The 19,175-nt window shown below is 51.1% G+C and overlaps 1 protein-coding gene and 1 long non-coding RNA gene across 2 annotated transcripts; both read right to left on the bottom strand.

The window, feature by feature from the left end:
- Positions 1 to 965: 965 nt before the first annotated feature.
- LOC144167715 (uncharacterized) lies at positions 966 to 3,317 on the bottom strand. Its single transcript, XR_013322096.1, has 2 exons — positions 2,959 to 3,317; positions 966 to 1,386 (listed from the first exon to the last, which is right to left on the bottom strand). It is a non-coding gene; the product is annotated as an uncharacterized LOC144167715 (long non-coding RNA).
- Positions 3,318 to 5,428: 2,111 nt separating this feature from the next.
- LOC144168578 (serine/threonine-protein kinase haspin homolog) lies at positions 5,429 to 6,044 on the bottom strand. Its single transcript, XM_077697532.1, has 3 exons — positions 5,867 to 6,044; positions 5,731 to 5,807; positions 5,429 to 5,671 (listed from the first exon to the last, which is right to left on the bottom strand). Exons 1-3 carry the CDS (start codon positions 5,982 to 5,984, stop codon positions 5,429 to 5,431), a joined length of 438 nt encoding a protein of 145 aa, XP_077553658.1. The 5' UTR covers positions 5,985 to 6,044.
- Positions 6,045 to 19,175: the final 13,131 nt, after the last annotated feature.

Genomic DNA, 19,175 nt, shown 5'->3' with positions numbered 1-19,175 from the left:
GTAATTGGTAACGGCGGGAAGCGCGGTGCTGAGTACGAACCGTCGGCGGGTGGTACAGGGTTGGCCAGGACATCGGCGGACCCGGGAAAGGTACTCGGGTTAGCGCGTTTGCCCGGGCGTTTCCGCATATTCCAGCGTGGCCAGGATCCCAAACCAGTGTGCAACGTGGCAGAGGATTTGAAGCAAGAATCGAAGTGATGAATTCAGTGGTGGGTGGGTGGGTCTCATGGTGAGCGAAATTACGAAGGTCTGATTGAGAGTCGGAAATGTATACTGGGATGGTGAGAGTAGCGTGCTCTATTGCAATGACAATGGCGTATTCTTCGAGGGAGGTCGAATTAGGTGGGGCAATGAAAAAACAACCGAGGCAGTGTCTGATGAGGTGAGTTGGAGAAATGAAGCAGTGCCCGTTGAGCTTGAGGGGATGTAGCTGGCGCCAGTTAAGTAAACGAAGGAACCAGGCTACCATAACTTAGCACCGCCAACCATGCTGTTTAAAAATCACCCTGTAAAACATGCTTTGCTGTATGCAACGTCCTAATAAGGTGAAGCTAACTTAGTCGACATAGTGATGAGACCGAATGTGAACGAAAACGAAATTCTGTTCACAAAATTTCAACACAGAAACTTTTCGAGGTTGTTCGTAAACCGAACACGATGAGGGGCTGCATATAAATCCCAACAAAGTTCTATTACAGCATTGTAACGCGATTCGTCGGCGTTGCTGTTCGTACAAGAAATAAAAATAACACTTACATCCTCCCTCCGAGTTTTCGTAACTCCAGCTAAACAGCAGAATCTACATTACCTTTACAATTCTTGCTTTGAGCGACGGGTGTCTGCGGAGGGCTACCCGCCACGGTGCAACATTCACCGTCCTATTTATCAATATTCCCGTTGTCACGTGAACGGATGGTGGGGTGGTCTTTACCAGCTTGGAGCAATAAACACAGGGAAGCCGTTGATGTGTTTAACAACATACATTTAATGCACACACAAAAAAAACCATCAGGCACAAGCACTCAATAGTTCAACTACACACAAACGATAAACACTCACACCTCCACTAACAAACGTTAACATACCAGTCAACTCTCAACCCAAAAGGCTCTACAATAAAGTTCTATGCAATTCGTCCGAATCAACTCATTCTATCACCCTCTAGGTGATCTCACTAAACCACAACTTCCTAGTTGTGTCATATGATTGCGTCCCTATTGGACTGGCCTACCCCGGTCGTCGGCGCTGACGTGTCGCACCTTTGCGTGGCCGCGACTCGGTGGTAGCCTTCGTCTCGCTTCGTCGGTGCCGGCGTTCGATGCGCGCGGTCACTCCTTGGACGGCGTGGGCTCCGCGCGTCCTCACTTCTTTTCTCTGTGGCTACACCTAGGTGTTTGAGCCAAGCGTGGATGTTGCTTCGCCGGAGAACGGCACACCGGTTATGTGCGCAGCGCGCCCGAAGGAGAGGAAACCGCGGAAGAGAGAGTACTGCACATGCGCCGGCCCCAGAGCGTCTGCCGCGGCTATGACACCGGTTATGTGCGCAGCGCGCCCGAAGGAGCTGCGAGCTCCATTCGATTCAGACGCGATTCCCTGCAACGCCTGCACCGTTGCAAGGTGCGCTGCACCAAAGCGCTCGATTCGCGGCTGCAGGAATGGTGCCGTGCACCGTGTCGCTCGATTGCTCATGGTGCAGCAGCGGTGCCGCCGCGGTGCAGAGAACCGCTGCACCTGCTACGGAGGAGGTGCAGCGATTCGGTGCCGTGAGCGTTGGGGCGTTGCGGGTTGGCAGGCGGCTACCGGCAGTTGCGGCGACCGCGTGAAAATGTCCGTCTAGCTCGAAGATACGCTGGACGAACTTAGCGTCGCCGCTGATGCGTACGACGCAACCCAGATGGCCGTAAACATCTAGTTGTAGAGGACTACAGGCGAGGATGATTAGCAGACGACTATGCCTGCACCTCGCTCGGCGCTGCTGACGGTGCAGCTGTGATGCACGGCACCGCGGAACCACGCTGCTGCACTGCACCGGCACCACAGAACTTTCTCTGCAACGTTGACGTGCACCCCTTCTGAATCGAACCGGCGCATGTGCAGTACTCTCTCTTCCGCGGTTTCCTCTCCTTCGGGCGCGCTGCGCATATAACCGGTGTGCCGTTCTCCGGCGAAGCAACATCCACGCTTGGCTCAAACACTTAAAGCCCACGCCGCTTTACAAGTACGCCAACGTCGTCATCGACTGGGACCGGCTTACACAGTCCCCTCAACGTTATGCGCGCTATAAAACGCGGTGTTCCCGCGAGGGGAGGTGGGAGTTTTAAATGCAGAGCATTTCAGTAACTCACGATGTCACCCGCGTTGGCGTCCGTAGTCCGCACGCTCACTGCGCATGCGCGTCGAGTCGAGGCGATAGCGAACACTCACGCGAGGGGCATTGGATTGGATTCGAACACTCTCTCGCGAGGGGCATTGGATTGGATTCGATTGGATTGGCATGGATTGGATTGGATTGGCTTGACTTGGATTGGATTGGATTAAAGTGGATTGTGTTGGATTGTGTTGCGTCATAGCCGCGGCACGTTGCGTCATAGCCGCGGCAGACGTGCTGGGGCTGGCGCATGTGCAGTACTCTCTCTTCCGCGGTTTCCTCTCCTTCGGGCGCGCTGCGCATATAACCGGTGTGCCGTTCTCCGGCGAAGCAACATCCGCTCTTGGCTCAAACACCTAGAGTCCACGCCGCTTTACAAGTACGCCGACGTCGTCGACTGGGACCGGCTTACGCAGTCCCCTCAACGTATACATATAAGCGGCGGAGCGCGCGTTCGGAATTCAGTCAAGGGCGTCTTTGCTTGGCTTTCGCTTGACGTGACGCTTTGCTTGACTCGAGTAGATGCGACGCATTTACTCGAGTTCCCCCTGTGGGAAGATGCGGGCGGCTTTTTTTCTCTGTGGCTACACCCTGGTAGCCGCTCTCGCTGGAGGTCCTTGATGCCGGCGTTCGACGCGCGCGGTCATCCCTTCGGCGGCGTGCTTCCACGCTGGCTACCCCCTGGTAGCCGCTGCCGCTGGAGGTTCCAGGTAGGCTCGGCCCGACGTAGCCTTTCGGGGCCGTCGAGGCGAACGTCGATGGAGCGTGGACGTTGGCCGCTGGTGCCCGACCGATGCCGCTGGGGCCACGAAGACACAGGTTCGTGGTGCACCTAGGATGACGGTGCCGATACGAAGTCGGCCCGCTCCCGCCCAGGCTCGGATGGCGTGGTCGATGGCCTGGCCGCGCCCCCTGGCTCTTTCGTTGAAGCGCACGTGCTCCGGCCGCCTCCTGGTTTCTTCGGTTCCTTGCCTCCCCCTTCTCTTTGTGCGCCCCGCTTTTATACCCTCTGGGCTCTCTCGTGGCGCACTCCCATTGGCTTCTTCCCTGCCCTTATATGGTCATCTCGCCACTTGTCCCATGCGCGACCTTCCCTGATTGGCCGACCCGTGCGCTGCCACATAGGCGTGCGCAGAGTTATCGTTTAGGGGGGGCAAAGTCTTACCGCTGCGCCCCCCCCCCTTCCTCCCCTTACAGCAACTCCCGAGCTCTTCCCACTGAAGGCCTAGCGGTCCGAATGCAGTGCAAAGAGGGATGGTTATAAAATTTTTATTTCAATGCGATGGAATTGCAACACACAAAACCTGAGCAGGAATTTTTACTTTCATGTTTTAACATCGGCAAGGTATGGGGCAAATTTGGCGCCCCCCTTCAGATGATTAGGGGGGGCGGCCGCCCCCCTTGCCCCCCCTGTGCGCACGCCTACGGTAGCATTTACACTTTGTGATTGTCATGTACGTGTTTCATTACGATATGAACACGCTTACAGGTTTTTGGTTGTATTACTATCTTTTTTCCTTTGCCTTGTATACGCATTGCCAAGTTGTCTTACGTTTGTCCTTTTTTTGTGTTGTACTGCTCATGTACCAATCCCCTCAGTAATGCCCCTGGGGCCATGAGGGTATCTTGAATAAATAAATGAATAAATAAATAAACTCTAATTTTTTTTTCTGGATGGCAGCTAGGACTTCGAGCTAGCTAGTTTTACGTTTGTACAGTTATTTTGCTACTCCTGCATTTTGTTTTCGATGTTTTACATACATCTGAATGAGCGACTGCTGAAAATGCAAAATCAATTCCTTACGATATGCGATAACTTGGGCATTAACAAAATTGCATTAAGGGGGGACACTGGTCTTGAGGACATTTTTTTTTATTTTTTAACCTATGTGCTTGAGATTTACAGATTGAGTGTATTTCAACATCCTGAGCACAAATATGCAGTCAGTTTTCGTCTATGGGGTGTAAGTTTACAGTTGTGGAACATGTTATGTCACTCCGTTTCGGGCAATTTTTTCATTATGTACCTATGAAATACCCAAATAGCTTTTATTCCTTTGTGCTCTAGAAGGACCAGGGAATGCAACTATACCACTGCAGTAATTTTAGCATGGTTTCTGCAAACGCTGTAAAATTCGTAAACGTCAGGTCATCAATTACAATGTTTTTGTAAAACTAACTGCATAAAATGTTGTGCCAGCAAAAAGAAATTCTGTACTTTTGTGGTTTTATTGCACTGTTCAGTTCATAAGCTTTCGAATGCAGTAAAAATGATGTAAACGAACCAGTACATCCCAAGATATTGTACCCAACAGCTGACCATGTGGGAAAAAAATTGGTTCTGAGAAAACAGGGCATGAAGTTTGCAAACATAGGCAAAAATGGTCATGTAGGCGACTTCAAAGGGCGACAGCTTTGTGAATACTTCTGATACAGCTATGATATTTTGCAGGTACATTCTGTGGGACCTGTAGACTGCAAATAAAATTAATACAGAAAATTGATTTTTTGGCAAATTTTCGGTCCTCAAGACCAGTGTCCCCCCTTAACAAAATTCTTGCATGATAAGATTACTTGAACTGTGCTGTGAGGGATCCTGTTCCACAGCGTCGGTGGGAGGTCGTTTCTAGTCCGTAAATGTTTTTTTTTTCTTTCAAGCCGGTAGTGAAAGAGTGGCATTGTTTTGTGGTCTTCGTATTACTCTTGTGGAATCCTGTGTGGTCACGGGGCGGACAGGACATCTCGTTTATGAAAGAACGGACAGGAGAATGTAGGTTACACTAACATTTGCACCAATGGACACTGCTTGCTTGCTTTAAAATGAGCGTTCGCTCTAAAGATGGCTTTGCCGCAGTGTGTTTAAAGGGGCCATGCAGACAAAGCACAACTTTGGTCCCTGCATGGCCCCTTTAAAGCGTCCATGCAGACAAAATACAAGTTTGTTGTATAAGTCAAATTCTTCTAAGACAATATTACGAGAAGAGCCATCCGCTCGGAGGAGTTGCGCACCTCGGGAGCCCGCCCATGCCCCGATCCCCACCGTTCTACCGAGTTCCCTTGTCAACACTCACCGATTGTCGCTCGTGAGAGGTTGAAGTCGATGACGCAGGCCACGACACCGCGGGTGTGTAGAACGATTCTTTTCTTGTTGTAGATGAACACTGCCGTCTCGTTGGAAGTCATCTTCACCAAAACGTTGTCCATCTGTAGGTCGCGGTGCTCGAATTGCATCGCTTCCTCGGCTATGGCCACAGCCAGGATAACTTGTGCCACGATGCTATGAACTTGATCGACGCTTTCAATCTGGGGGGAAAGGGCGCCAGCTAATTTTTCTCCAGGTGAAACGCGGAGACTGCGCTCACCATCACGTCGGAGAGACGCACTCCTCCAACCGCGTATTCGACCAGCAGGAAGGGCTCGCTGTCGCACATCACAAATCCTGCAAAAGTTGCGCGGTTGAATGAGTACCACAATGTCGAGGCCTCCGCCGACACTCACCGAGAGGGCGGGTGCCGCGCACCGCCTTTTGGTTCTCGACGAGCACGCCCGGGTACGTGTCCCGGATGCACTTGGCCCTGCAACACGCTGCTGCTGGTGCACTCAAAAGCGCTACCATCGCAAGGCGTCCCTGCTTTGCTATGCATACAATACAAAAGCGAACCGTGCCACTCAACTAGCTTACCCGAGCAACTTCACAAAAACATCCGTGCGGAAATCGTCACGATGTCTCAGGTTGTTCAGCTCCCTGTGAAAACATCGGTACAGAGGACCTCAGAAAGCAGCGTGGAAAAGCCGCACGTCTGCGCGCAAGTTAGTTCATTACATTGATGATCTGTAAAGTAATAGCTGACATTCTAGCATTACTGGGCACATCGCAAGTGAAACGCATGTGGGACATACTACATTATGTTGTTTTCTTAGATTTTAGTGTTGCGCTTGCAGGAAGGAGCAGCAAATTGGCCGCATGTCTGCCTGCTTCGCTGTAAGTGTTAGCAAAATGCGACAATCTTCTGGTGACCCTGCCACGTAACTTCTCCTCTCTTCCCCTCCCACCTCTGACGCTCGGCCCTCCACTCGCTTTCAGCCTCCCATGATGAATGCAGTAGAGGTATGCCCTACTCAATTCAATCTTCACGCAGTCCCACATCTTGCACGCCATCTGGAGGGGCAGCATGCATCTTTTTCTGTATGTTTTGTTTTTTAATGTGCTTGGAACGGCACAAACAAAAATCTTATCTGTTACATCTCGTCTGTTTTCGACACCGTTTTTGAGACACTTTTTTAATTAACTACGCAATGTGTATTCCTTATTAAACGAATGCTAGTAGGCATTGCTGTTACCTCGGTTATGCACTTACATTTAACTCAAATATGCCCGAGGTTTCCTTAGTGCTGAATACAGTGGCAGATCCAAGGGGGGAGGGATGGTTGAGCGATCACCCCTCCCCCCCAAAGCCACCTACTAATCCACACCCATCGACGCTGATTTTTTTTGCGCGTGCATATTTTTAGGGGAGAAGCACCTCAGAGGCTCAGACTGTCGGCGTCTCCTGTAGTCACGGTACTAAAACAACTGGACACTCGTTTTCCGACGCCTCAAGCTAACGCGTACTTTTAAAGAAAAGTGTATAATGGATAAAACCGGTTCGAAATTAACTAACATGATTTAAAGATTTGCGGAATGCTCCCTGTCCGCTTCAACAGTCGTCAAGCACAAGCAGGAGCTGTTTGTAGATGGGTTATAATTTGTGTTACATATGAGATGTAATACCCACCGGCTCTCGGCGCTAGGCGTGATCGGGTCAGGTGGTCGGTCGAAGAAAGAAAAGGCATATGTACTTACTTGCAGCATGGTGCCGGGCATAGGCGTGCGCAGAGTTCTCAATTTGGGGGGGGCAAAGTCTTACCGCTGCGCCCCCCCCCCAGAGCAACTCCCGACCTCTTCTCACTGAAGGCCTTGCGGTGTGAACGCAGTGCAAAGAGGGATGGTTATAAAATTTTTATTTCAATGTGATGGAATTGCAACACACACAAAATATTTCTGAGCAGAAATTTTACTTTCATGTGTTACATCGGCAAGGCATGGGGCAAATTTGGCGCCCCCTTCAGATGATTAGGGGGGGCGGCCGCCCCCCCTGCCCCCCCTGTGCGCACGCCTATGCGCTGCCACCTTTGCCCATGATTCCTCAGTGCGTCGGCGCTGGCGCTTGCTGATTGGCGCGCTCCTGGCGCGCACTTCAAATTTCTGATTGATTGATTGATTGTAGGGTTTAACGCGCCGACGCAACGCAGGCGATGAGGCGCGCCGTAGTGGAGGGCTCCGGATTAATTTTGACCACCTGGGGATCTTTAACGTGCGCCGAAATCTCGTACACACGGGCGTTTTTGCTTTTCGCCTCCATCAGAAAAGCGGCCGCCGCGGCCGGGAATCGAACCCGCGACCTCGTGCTCAGCAGCGCAACGCCTTAGCCACTGAGCCACCGCGGCGGGTGCTTCAAATTTCTCGTTCCTTTGTTCTTTTCTTTATCTTTCGGGGTTTTCATGCGTCCCCTCTCGGGGGGTGCCCTGACACATGACACCCGTAAAGAATATTTCGCTGCAAGCACATTTATAGTAAGGGGAACCCGACTTCATAAAAGAGGATATGGTGGGGGAAGGGGTGATTACAAACCAAAATAGACTTGTATATCAGCATTTTCACACATCATTATCAGCGTTCTTGTTCGTAAACAGAACATTCTAGTTGCATACGTACCCTTCCTGGAGATCGACAAACAGGCTGAGCACGAACCAAGTCCTATATATAAGCTAGAGCACCCACATATAAAAACACTTCCAAGTTCTCACTGTACAAAAATTTGCACCGATACTTTGTTACCTTTGATGGGAACTCCAGTGACAGCTGAATCTTTAGTTCACATCACCCTTTAGATTGCTTAGCCCCCCCCCCCCCCCTCAACTTATGTATCTGAGGGACGGAGACCACCTATCTTCCAAAATGTTTTACTCCCTCCGTCACACGGCAGATTGAGACCCTAACCTTCGCGCGATGCCGCAAGATATCCACATCTGCGCATCGTATGCCGAAACTCCGTTTTTCACTTGTCTTAACTGCACCTACGCTCAACTCGTTTGGTCGCATTGCCGACAGTTTTGTCGTTGGTTGCTTGTTCGCGCCATCCCACCAGCATGCACGTACAGGGCCGTCCACGCTAGGCGCGAACACGGCGCAGCGTGGCCTAGCTCCGCGGAGCGCCAGCGCACAATCCGCGGCCGCGCATCGAAGCTAAGCGGCGCAGGCGCACAGGGGCTTGGAGGCGGGGCTTCGTGTCGTCTGCTAGCGCGGGAAAGCGCCGTGCTTGCTTTGCTGTGAAGCACGCCTAACTGTAGGCATGCTGATGATGATGATGATGATGATTTAATGGTCATACCCTTTGCAACGGGTCGGCACTATGAGTGCTCTGGCCAACTAAAACAAACATACAGAAAAAAAACAGGGAAAGACATACAAAACATGGAAAGACACAAGAGAGTACACTTCGGTGTTCACAGTTTTGCATGTCGCGGTTGAGCACTCCTGCACGAGTGTCACACCAGACGATGCCACTGCACAATGCCTGCAGGCCACGCACACCGTAACCGAGCGCTCGAATGCGCGGTTAGTCTGACGCCTTGACGCGATTGTGCGCGACAGCCCACCATTGCGTTAGGCGCCGCTTTGTCACCCGGACACTCGATTCCCCTTCTGCGGTGCCGTCGCTGGCCTCTTCGCTATCGTCGCTCAGGTGGACAAACCCAAGCGCCACTGGCAGGGTGGCGCCCTCTCTGGGGTGCGGCGGGAGTTGCGGGCATTGGAGTACGATGTGTTCGATGGGTCTAGGAGAACTCGTCAAAAGTGAACTCGTCGCAGCCAACTCGTCATAGGTGAATTCGTCACATAGGGCAAGTCGTCATAGGCCATCTCGCACTAGGGAAACTCGTAACCAAGGACAACTGGACACTCGGCCAACTCGTCACAATTTACGTTTTTCGTCTATCATGTTCAAATGAAAGAGTACAGAAGCTTGTATATTTCTCATCTTATGCGTAAACATTCTTACACTCCTCCTTCAATTCATAACCCCTAATGTTTCCTTTGTCGCCTTCGAGGAATGCGCCAGCCAGACAGCGTATCTTATTTTTTAAATGCAGAGCATTTCAGTAACTCACGATGTCACCCGCGTTGGCGTCCGTAGTCCGCACGCTCGCTGCGCATGCGCGTCGAGTCGAGGCGAAAGCGAACACTCTCTCGCGAGGGGCATTGGATTGGATTCGAACACTCTCTCGCGAGGGCATTAGATTGGATTCGATTGGCTTGGCTTGGATTGGATTGGATTGGATTTGGATTGGATTGGATTGGATTAAAGTGGATTGTGTTGGATTGTGTTGCGTCATAGCCGCGGCACGTTGCGTCATAGCCGCGGCAGACGCGCTGGGGCCGGCGCATGTGCAGTACTCTCTCTTCCGCGGTTTCCTCTCCTTCGGGCGCGCTGCGCATATAACCGGTGTGCCGTTCTCCGGCGAAGCAACATCCGCGCTTGGCTCAAACACCTAGGGTCCTCGCCGCTTTACAAGTACGCCAACGTCGTCGACTGGGACCGGCTTACGCAGTCCCTTCATCGTATATAAGCAGCGGAGCGCGCGTTCGGAATTCAGTCAAGGGCGTCTTTGCTTGGCTTTCGCTTGACGTGATGCTTTGCTTGCCTCGAGTAGATGCGACGCATTTACTCGAGTTCCCCCCGTGGGAAGATGCGGGCGGCTTTTTTGTGCAGCTAATCACGTGAGCCTTTTATATTAGGTTTCGTTTGCCCGTTCTTTTTTTTCTAATACATTTTTTTTACTTTTTGGTAATTAAGTGACGACGCTGTATTGGGATGGCGATTTCGTTCTGTGTTTTCGCTTTTTAGTATTTTGATCTTTTGTTTTCATGCCTGCTGACAAATGATGATTGTCAAGCTGGGTAACTTTCATTTTGTTAGTCTTCATATCACCTGAAAGTCAAGGCTGGACTTAAAAGTTGACCCCTCCCCCCCACACACACACACACACTCACACAAAAAAGTGTGACGAATATTTTTTAGAACGAGAAGAAAAGCAAAAAAAAAAGAAACCGGAAGTTGTGCTGAAACCAAAAAGCCAATTTCAACCAACACCTTCAAACAAACAAGAGGCCAACATTTTGCCCTATTTGTAGATATATACTCAAGCAGGCAAAAAGCTTCAAAAGAAGACGCAAAAGAAAGAAAAAGTCTACCCCCCCTCCACAGAAAAAGCGTGACGAATATTTTTTTGGAAGGAGAGGAAAAAAAAAAATAAGCCTGAAAAGAAACCCCTTACCCAGTAAAAAAATGTGATTTTTTTTAAACAAGAAGGGAAATAAGAAGGGGACAGAGGAACATGTGTTAAAATGGAAAAACGATTTCAACCACCGCCTGCACACTAACAAAAGCAGGGGAGCCCCCGAACTCTGAAGAGGTCAACCTGGGAGTAATCATAAGATTAGAAGCCACTAACTTCCTCTCCCCATTTCCACGACATCAGCCAAAAATGGAACCGCGAGACGACTTTTCCTAGCACGAGAAGGTCAGTGCAACCACTTTTCCTAGTACGGGATCACCTAGAACGAGATGCCCTCTTTGACCAGTTTCCCTATGACCAGTTTTCCTAGGACGAGTTGGCTGCGACGAGTGGGCCGGTTCCCGTGTTCGATATACCAAGTCATGAAACATCAAGTACTAGAAGTGGTCGTATTTTAGTAGATACTGTGAAGTTTCTTCTTGGGCTCCACACATACGGCATAGCGCGCCTGTACCTCAGGGGCCGAGTCATACTGCCGGCGGTACACCTGCGTTCGTAGTGCCCCAGCCCGTGCCTCAAACAGCAGTTTGCTTCCAATGCTGTTGTCATAGTGCTTCTCGCCACCGATCGCGGTCTTGTGTTGCCGGTAGGTGCCGAGTGTCTCCTTGCCCTCCATTCCCGCACGCCAGACGCCCTCTTCTGCGTCTTGGACTCGGGAACGCACTTCCCGGGTGTACGCTGCTGCTGTGCCCGCTTCGATGGGCCGGCTAAAGATGTTGCATTTAGCCTCAATACGATATACCCGCTGCACCCATTTTGTGCGGACGCATGTAGCAGACAGGTACTCGAAGGCGCGCCGTGCCCACCGCTCACGGGCCATGAACAGCAAACGGCCACGGAAGCTTAGCTTGCTCGAGGCCTCCCGGGCCTCGAAGCTGGACCATCCAAGGTCTCCCTGTATGGCCTCGTTTGCCACGGCACCATGACACCCCACTGCGGTGCGACCAACCTCTCGCTGACGCCTCTCCAACCACTCGCGGGTTCGTGCCGACAAGCAGATCACCGCATTGGCGAAGGTTAGGCCAGGGACGTGGACCAGCTTCCACAGGTCCCGCACCATGACATACCGGTTGCAGCCCCATAGACAGCGACGCCGGAGAATGCACTGCGCCCTGAGTGCCGTCTGGCGGACTTTGGCCTTATGTAGTTCATACATGTTGGCCCCAGTACACAGCGTTACGCCCAGATATTTGTAGGACGTGGCGACAGTCAGTTGCTCTCCCTGCAATGTCAGGACCGGTTGTTCAGTCATGTCCCCGGCTAGTTGGACAACCATGGACTTCCGTTGATTGAAGCGGAGACCACGTCTCTGGATTTCAACTGAGCAAATGTTCAACAGCCGTTGTACATCGTGTTCGTCCTCTCCCATGAGGACAAGGTCGTCAGCATATGCGAGACCCGGCAGGCGGCGGGAATCATCGACTCCGCTGGTGCTGTACCTTAAGCCAAAGCCCAGGTTTGCCTGAAGGAGGGACTTTTCTAGGCCGGACACATACAGCAGATAGAGGAGAGGAGACAGTGGGCAGCCCTGTCGCAAGCCCTTCTGGACCGTGACTCTCTCCGATCGCACGTTCCCAAATACAGTCGTGACTGTATTGCCCACATATAACCTCCTTATAGTGTCCAAAAGAAGTGGCGCTAATCCCAGAGTTCCAAGGCGATCGAAGAGGGTTGCGTGCGGAACATGGTCGTAAGCTTTTTCCACATCCAGAAAACAGCAGATGAGTCTACGGCCCTCTTTTCTGGCAATATCTATACAGCTCGTGAGCACAAACAGATTATCTTCCAAACGCCTGCCTGGACGAAATCCGTTTTGTAGCTCCGTCAGGCACCCCGCAGTCTCCGCCCATCCGCTGAGCCACGCTTTCAACACCTGCATGAACACTCGATACACAACACTGGTGACCGTGAGTGCCCTATAGTCGCAGATATGAGCCGCATTGCCGCCGTGCTTCAGAAGGAGCACGACCCTGCCATCTCGCCACTCCTCTGGTATATCTTCCCCGTGAAGAATGTTGGTGAACAGCTCCGCTAGCTGTTCTCTCGAGCCCGGTCCGAGCAGCTTGAGTATGCGAGCAGGTATTCCATCTGGTCCCGTGGCTGTACCCATGCCAATGCGGCCCAGTGCACGTTTTATGCCTGCCGGTGTGACTTCCCAGGTTGTTTCTGATTGGCCTGGAGGCGATGTTGGGGGCCTTGTCTCCTCTTGCCTGTCTTGCGGTACATGGATAGGTGGCCCATACAGGCTTGTCAAGTAGTCGGTGATGTGTCGTGGCGGGTCTGCCACAGGCTGACTTGTGGTAGTGTCCACCAGTTCAGCCGGCCCTTCACTGCCTCTGTCCAGCGAGCTGACATACCGCCAGAATTTCTGGGCTGCCGACTTACCACCCGTTCGTATGTTCTTCATCAGTGCAAGGTTCGCATCAGCCATCTTTGCCTGGACTATTGCCTGCATCTCATGTTTGCGTTGTAGGTATGTGTCCCACACCTCTAAGCGTCTAAGCGCGCCGCGACGGCGTTGCGGGAAAGCGCACTTTCCTTACTGCGGCGCGTTGTGTAGTTTCTGAGTACGAGAACTCACACCTTCCGCTTTTCAGTTCTGCGGTGCTGGTTAAATGGAAGTATTGTTGCAAACATTTCAGGACTGGCTTGGTTTGGTTCAATGAGAGACGCTGCATAGAACGGCATCGTATAATTTCGGCAACTAGAATTTATTTAATGCTCACTGGCATTACGCAGAACATAATTGTCTGTGCATTTCGCTTCCGTGGAATTTTGGTCACAGCGGCTGGGTTCCGATCTGCCAAATTTCTTCCCAGTGTGTATTGACTTTTTTCACACATATGAATATCGCGCATCGTCGAGATGGTTCAACCAGTCGCCCAGCCAGGAAGTCACGCCCCCAGCACAATCGTCTACGGTCGAGTCCTGGACTGGTCCTACTCTAGTGTGCTAAATTGTAATGCATACATCATTGGTTGCGCTCCCTACATGGCTAGTTATTAAGAAACAGCGGCCCTTCCTTTGTTTCCACCTGTATGCATCCTCCTTTCTGGTAAGACCCGTACTTCCTCGCAATGGGCCTACGTGAGCAATGAAGCTGTGGTCACCAGTTCCATGCTGCACAATTATGGAACAGCTTCTCCGTTCTTTAGGTCCACAACTTCTGCATTCTTCTCTTTACTATCCCCACACACATGGCCTAGCCAAACGCCACAAACAGAAAAATCACCAATATGTTCAATACATTTTCAATATGCTTAACAATGCATGCAATGCCTTACATTAAACAAACACTTGCATTGTGGACTCGGCATATTCTGATTTCTTTTCACATTTACGATATTTCTTGTCGATTTCCATGAGCTCGTTGATCATGCATATTCGAAGTCGCATCGAGCAATCCGGGAGCGTCTTCGAGCAAGACCGAGCGTGTGAATACTCCGATAAAAAAAAATTCGGGAAGCTAGCACTCACGCGCAAGACTTCAATAATGAAGCTGTTGTAGGTGAGTTTTGCTGGACGCAGCTAAGCTTTAATATCATTGTTTATTTTCATAGCTGCGGTGCTAGTAATCGTCGTGATGTGCATCAAACCGGTCGTCGTCTTTCTCGAAGCGAGTGGTGGATTGAAAGTCGTCCTCTGCATTGTAGTCTTCAACCAACTCTTCGTCATCGGCTTGAGACGTGGTTGCAGGATCTGTAAGTCGTCTCGGGAAGCATTGGCACATGGGTAGCCATGTCTTCAATTATCCACAATGGCTTCCAGAGAATGTGTCGGTCGCGGTGATTTCTACCAAGCAGGATGTTTTTTTTTTAAATTTTAGCATTGGGCTTTAGCATTAACGCTGAAGTTTTCTTACATGCGCGGTAGGGATTGACGACAGCGCTGGTGGTTCTTTTTTTTTTTTTTTTGCTATAGCCACTGCGCGAGCCGGGGACTCGGAGTTTTCTGCAAAGTATGCGCTCACGTGTGCTCGGCATGTTCTCGCTTCTCGAGGTTTTTGCCAGTTTTTTATTACCGCTAAATCCACTGCGCGTGCCGGGGACGTTCGGAGGTCGCCGCAAGCACGCGCCCACGAGCCTTCAAAATTTTCTCTTTTTTTTGCTGCAACGGCGGTCTTACGGCCAGTAACATCTCCGTTGTTAAAAAAGCCGGCCGGACGGCATATTCGGGCATAAGGCCATCTGCTTTAGAGCGCACACGCAGAAAATCCACCTTTGCTCCCTTACCCTCTTTAATTCTAGGGTGCGGTTAAATCCCGAAAAACCCGCCAGGACCTGACCTGGCCCGCCGCGGTGGCTCATGCAGTGGTTGGGGTAGTTCACTATAACAGAGTCAGGGCCGTACCCAGAAATCTTTTTCGGGGGGGGGGGGGGGGGGGGTTATGAATTTTGGGAAGGGGGTAGTTTTGCTGAAAGCAACAGTAAGTATTGTTTACGTGCTGCTTGGAAAAGATTTCGGGAGGGGTTTGAACCCCCAAACCCCCCCTCTGGGTACGGCCCTGAACAGAGGCCTTCAATGCTTTTGAAGGACTCTGGCTATACTGAGCCGGGAGACCCATGTCCGATCCCAGTAGCAGGTGCCGCTTTCAAAAGAGGCGAAATGCAAGAACGCGCGTTTGCTACGTGGTATCAGTGCATGGTAAAGTTCCTTGGGTGGTTATTCGGAGCACTTCCCTGCAGCGTTTTCGTAGCAAGAGTCGTTTTGTGGCGCTAACCCCTATAACCCGAGCCAAACCAGTTCTGAAATACATTTCAACCTTCAATAATACTTGCATTTAACCGGCACCGAGGAACTGAAAAGCGGAAGCTGTGAGTTCCCGTACGCAGAAACTACACAACGTGCCGCAGTAAGGAAAGTGCGCTTTCCCGCAACGCCGTCGCGGCGCGCTTAGACGCTACAAGCATGCCTACAGTTAGGCGTACTTCACAGCAAAGCGGGCACGGCGCTCTCCCGCGCTAGCAGACGACACGAAGCCCCGCCTCCAAGCCCCTGTGCGCCTGCGCCACTTAGCTTCGATGCGCGGCCGCGGATTGTGCGCTGGCGCTCCGCGGAGCGAGGCCACGCTGCGCCGTGTTCACACCTAGCGTGGACGGCCCTGTTCATGAACAAGCTCAGCAGCTTTTATGTCGGTTTCGCTTGCACGTTTGCTCGGAGTAGATATGCTATATTAACAGCGGAGCTGTTGTAGGTCGAGCCTTTTCGTAAGTCTGATGTAGGTCGTGCATCACGCAGGCGACTTCGCAGAAACCGGTTTCCAGGCCCACCGATAGAGGGTGCAGTGATCTCGCAGGGGTGGGTCCCTCTCCTTTCATCTAGGGGTGGGAGAGGAGAGGGAGCTTCGCGCCTCTGACGTTTAGCTGCCGATTCCTTTGCGCGAACCGCATAATTTAAGCGGCATCTGCACTGCTGTTCTCGGGCGAGGGCCGGTTGTTATTCGAGCCTACACAACCTCATCTCCTTCCATGCCAAATGAGGTAGCAGATGACCAGAAAACCTGCTTTCTCATTTTCTCAGTCTGTTACCCCATTTGGCTCCTTCCTACCATGAATTCTCATCGTCCATTTCCCTTTGCATACTCCAGGTGGCGTCATCGTTCAAAGGCCAGACTGCGCTGGTTCCCTCGTACAAATCCTATAGGCAAAAATCGTTTTTATTTATTTTTAGAATAAACAGGTAAGTGCCGTCGTTGTTCACGGTGTCAAACAAAATAGACCACAAAATGCGGCCTTCGTGTGAAGTTTGAGCGCGAACAGAGCGGCGGTTCGCTCAGGAAAAATTTTTTAAAGTGTTCCAATTATCGTCGTACCACCCTGTACGATTGTACAATCAGATAAGCTGGTGGTTAGGGAAGACATACGTTTCAAAATGTTGCAAAATGAGGGTATTCAGTTATACTAGAGGGAATAGTGGTGGTGGTCCTGCGGATGTCTGCATGGAGTAGCAAAAATGGCAAAGAATTTTTACGTGTATACGCATACGTTGTCGTTCATAGGGCCCCATTTTCCAAGATAACAAACGTAATGGAGATAAGCAGTGGAATTACCGGGATTTTTTTTTCTGGAAGGATAGGGGGGTGCTCGCACTTTACGGTAAAGGGTGCGGTGAATTGGACAGAAGCTCAGGCGGAAAGCTCATCAGCCAAAAGCTCACCGCGGATACAATCTCACTCATTCTTCCCAAAACCTCTTGCGAAACAGCCAGAGCTAACTTTACGAAAAAAATTCGCGCTTTTCTGCAGGTCAGTGAACTTCCACCAGAAATCGTTAACGTAAAAAAAAAAACAGCGTTATTCTTGGTTTCTCTAGAACACTGCTCCATGCCCGCTACCCAATAGCATACAGATTGACTTGTTAACACCGCCCCACACCAAACATTCTTTACCATATGGTGTGGGAGTGCCGACAATCACCAACATTAACCCCCCAACCAAACCCAACACTGGAGCAGTGGGAGGACCAGCTAACCCCAGCTCACGCCCTCAAGCAACGACTGGTGGACAGGGCCCGCCGGGCAGCCAAGGACCAATGCTTCCTGGACTAAGCAGAGGCCTGGGTTGCCCACCTCGGCAAGACGACCTCTTCGTGGACAACTCTCCTTCAGCACCCGCTCACCATCAGGGGGGAGGTCGTTTGATCTCAAACTCCTAGAGCGCGGACCCGGACATTGGTCGTATTAACAAACGTTTACACTCTCTCTCTCTCTCTCCCACAAAGGTTGATTGGTTAGTTGCCTCAGACCATGACACATACCCACGCGGGGAATTGTCCAAAAAGATTTGTACCCAATCAGGATGTGACCTCATAAAGGAAGTCATACAGTTTAATACATTACATGTTTATTCCTCCTCAAAACATTATTCGGTATCATATCTGGGTGCATAAAAACAAAACAGAGATAAATGGTGACTGCCCACTCCACACACGCGTCCTTTTATTTTACGCGGGCATTTATTTTACCCTATAATAGAGTGCTCACCGTGCCCCTGCCCCCTCCGGGAAAACGGAAACTCAATGTAACTTGCGATGCTTTTTGTCGACTTTAGGTAGGTTTTTTTTCTGCCAAGCGTGCCCCCATCAGACGCGGCCCCTGCGGTATTTGGTTTGTGAAGACGCAGCGGGGCCGGGCCGGGCCCTATATAGCTATGGTTAAGGCCTCGGGCCGGCCTAGGCCGGCCCGTTCGCCCTTTTTTCTGGCCGGGCCGGGCATATTGCGATAAGTACCGGGCCCAGGCTGGGCTCAGGCCCAAATTTTTGGCCCGTGCTCAGCTTCAAGTCCTCTGCTCGTCTTGGAGCACTTCACAAGCTGTCAGCGCACATCATCGAACACCCTGCGTGCCGCATTGTTTGCGATGCTAAAGAGCGCGCACCCAACGCCATTGCCGAAAGGTCGAGTTTTTGAAGATGGTTGTCTGCGTTGCACGCGGCAAAAAAAAAAAAAAAAAGTGGGAGACCGGTTGTGTATGATACGCGTCGTGTGTGCGTGGTTACATACGCATACAGGAGCGATAAACGCGGCGACGCCCGGAGGTGGTGTTTTGCGGTTGTTGTAGGAGCCATGAAACTGGTTTTTCCGCAGCCAGCCCATTGCTGGCGACAAGCTCCGTACACCGAGCACTCAGAGGCCATTGTCGTCTCGTTGAAGGGACGCGCGTCAGTGTACGGTGCTCGTAATCGTATTTTCGTTTTGTTGCTCTGATTACCTTCACTGCTCTTTGACACTACTCTGCTGGGCGAACACAACTAAGGCATGATTACTGCAGATATATTTTTATCGGATTTCTGCTTTGAGAATGCAGAACTCTGTTACGTCTAGCATATTTACATAAAGGCGGCAAATGCTGGGTTTTTTTTTTCGCGCCATCCTCGACTTTCTAAAGAAGTTCGCCACATATATGGACGCCAGGTGTGTTACCTACGCAACATTCGGGAATGTTTGTGGTTAATGCAGTGGATGATACACTCACCACACCTCTAGTGGAGGATGAGGAAAGGGGGTGGAAGCTCCTGCACCCCCCTAAACCCCCCCCCCCTCCCCACTGGCCCCACAACCCTACAGTGCGTGTTATCTCTCCTTGGATCCGCTGCTGGATCCGCCTCCTTGGATCCGCTGCTGTAAACTATTTCCAATATTCAGGAGCATCACATAGCGCGGTTGTATCCTGTCACGCTTAAATGTGCCTACGTCGACAGCAATTAGAAAACTACCACAAAACATTTGGTAATTTATTCAAAATGATTCGAATTAAAACTTACCTTGTTAGAGGCCGTGACGCACAGTAACACGGAGCATACAGAAGTTTAGTGATGCGACGAAATATTTTTATTCCTCTCCCCATGAGTGCGTGGGAGACTTGCGCGTTACTGTCTTGTCGTCTTACCAGGGTATTATCAGGAAATCTTAAGCG

Source organism: Haemaphysalis longicornis, unplaced genomic scaffold (assembly GCF_048455015.1).
Source record: "Haemaphysalis longicornis isolate Haplotype H1 unplaced genomic scaffold, Haemaphysalis longicornis Haplotype H1 scaffold_2, whole genome shotgun sequence".
In the NCBI taxonomy this organism is placed as follows: domain Eukaryota; kingdom Metazoa; phylum Arthropoda; class Arachnida; order Ixodida; family Ixodidae; genus Haemaphysalis; species Haemaphysalis longicornis.
Note: the sequence above shows the minus strand (reverse complement) of the source record. Positions and strands in the feature narration are given on the sequence as shown.

Excerpts from the sequence above, each read along its gene's own strand:
- LOC144168578 (XM_077697532.1), bottom strand. The coding sequence starts at position 5,984 with ATGGTAGCGCTTTTGAGTGCACCAGCAGCAGCGTGTTGCAGGGCCAAG. Across the intron at positions 5,808-5,866 it reads GCGCGGCACCCGCCCTCTCG|GATTTGTGATGTGCGACAGC; the intron begins GTGAGTGTCGGC and ends CAACTTTTGCAG. Across the intron at positions 5,672-5,730 it reads TGCGTCTCTCCGACGTGATG|ATTGAAAGCGTCGATCAAGT; the intron begins GTGAGCGCAGTC and ends CTTTCCCCCCAG.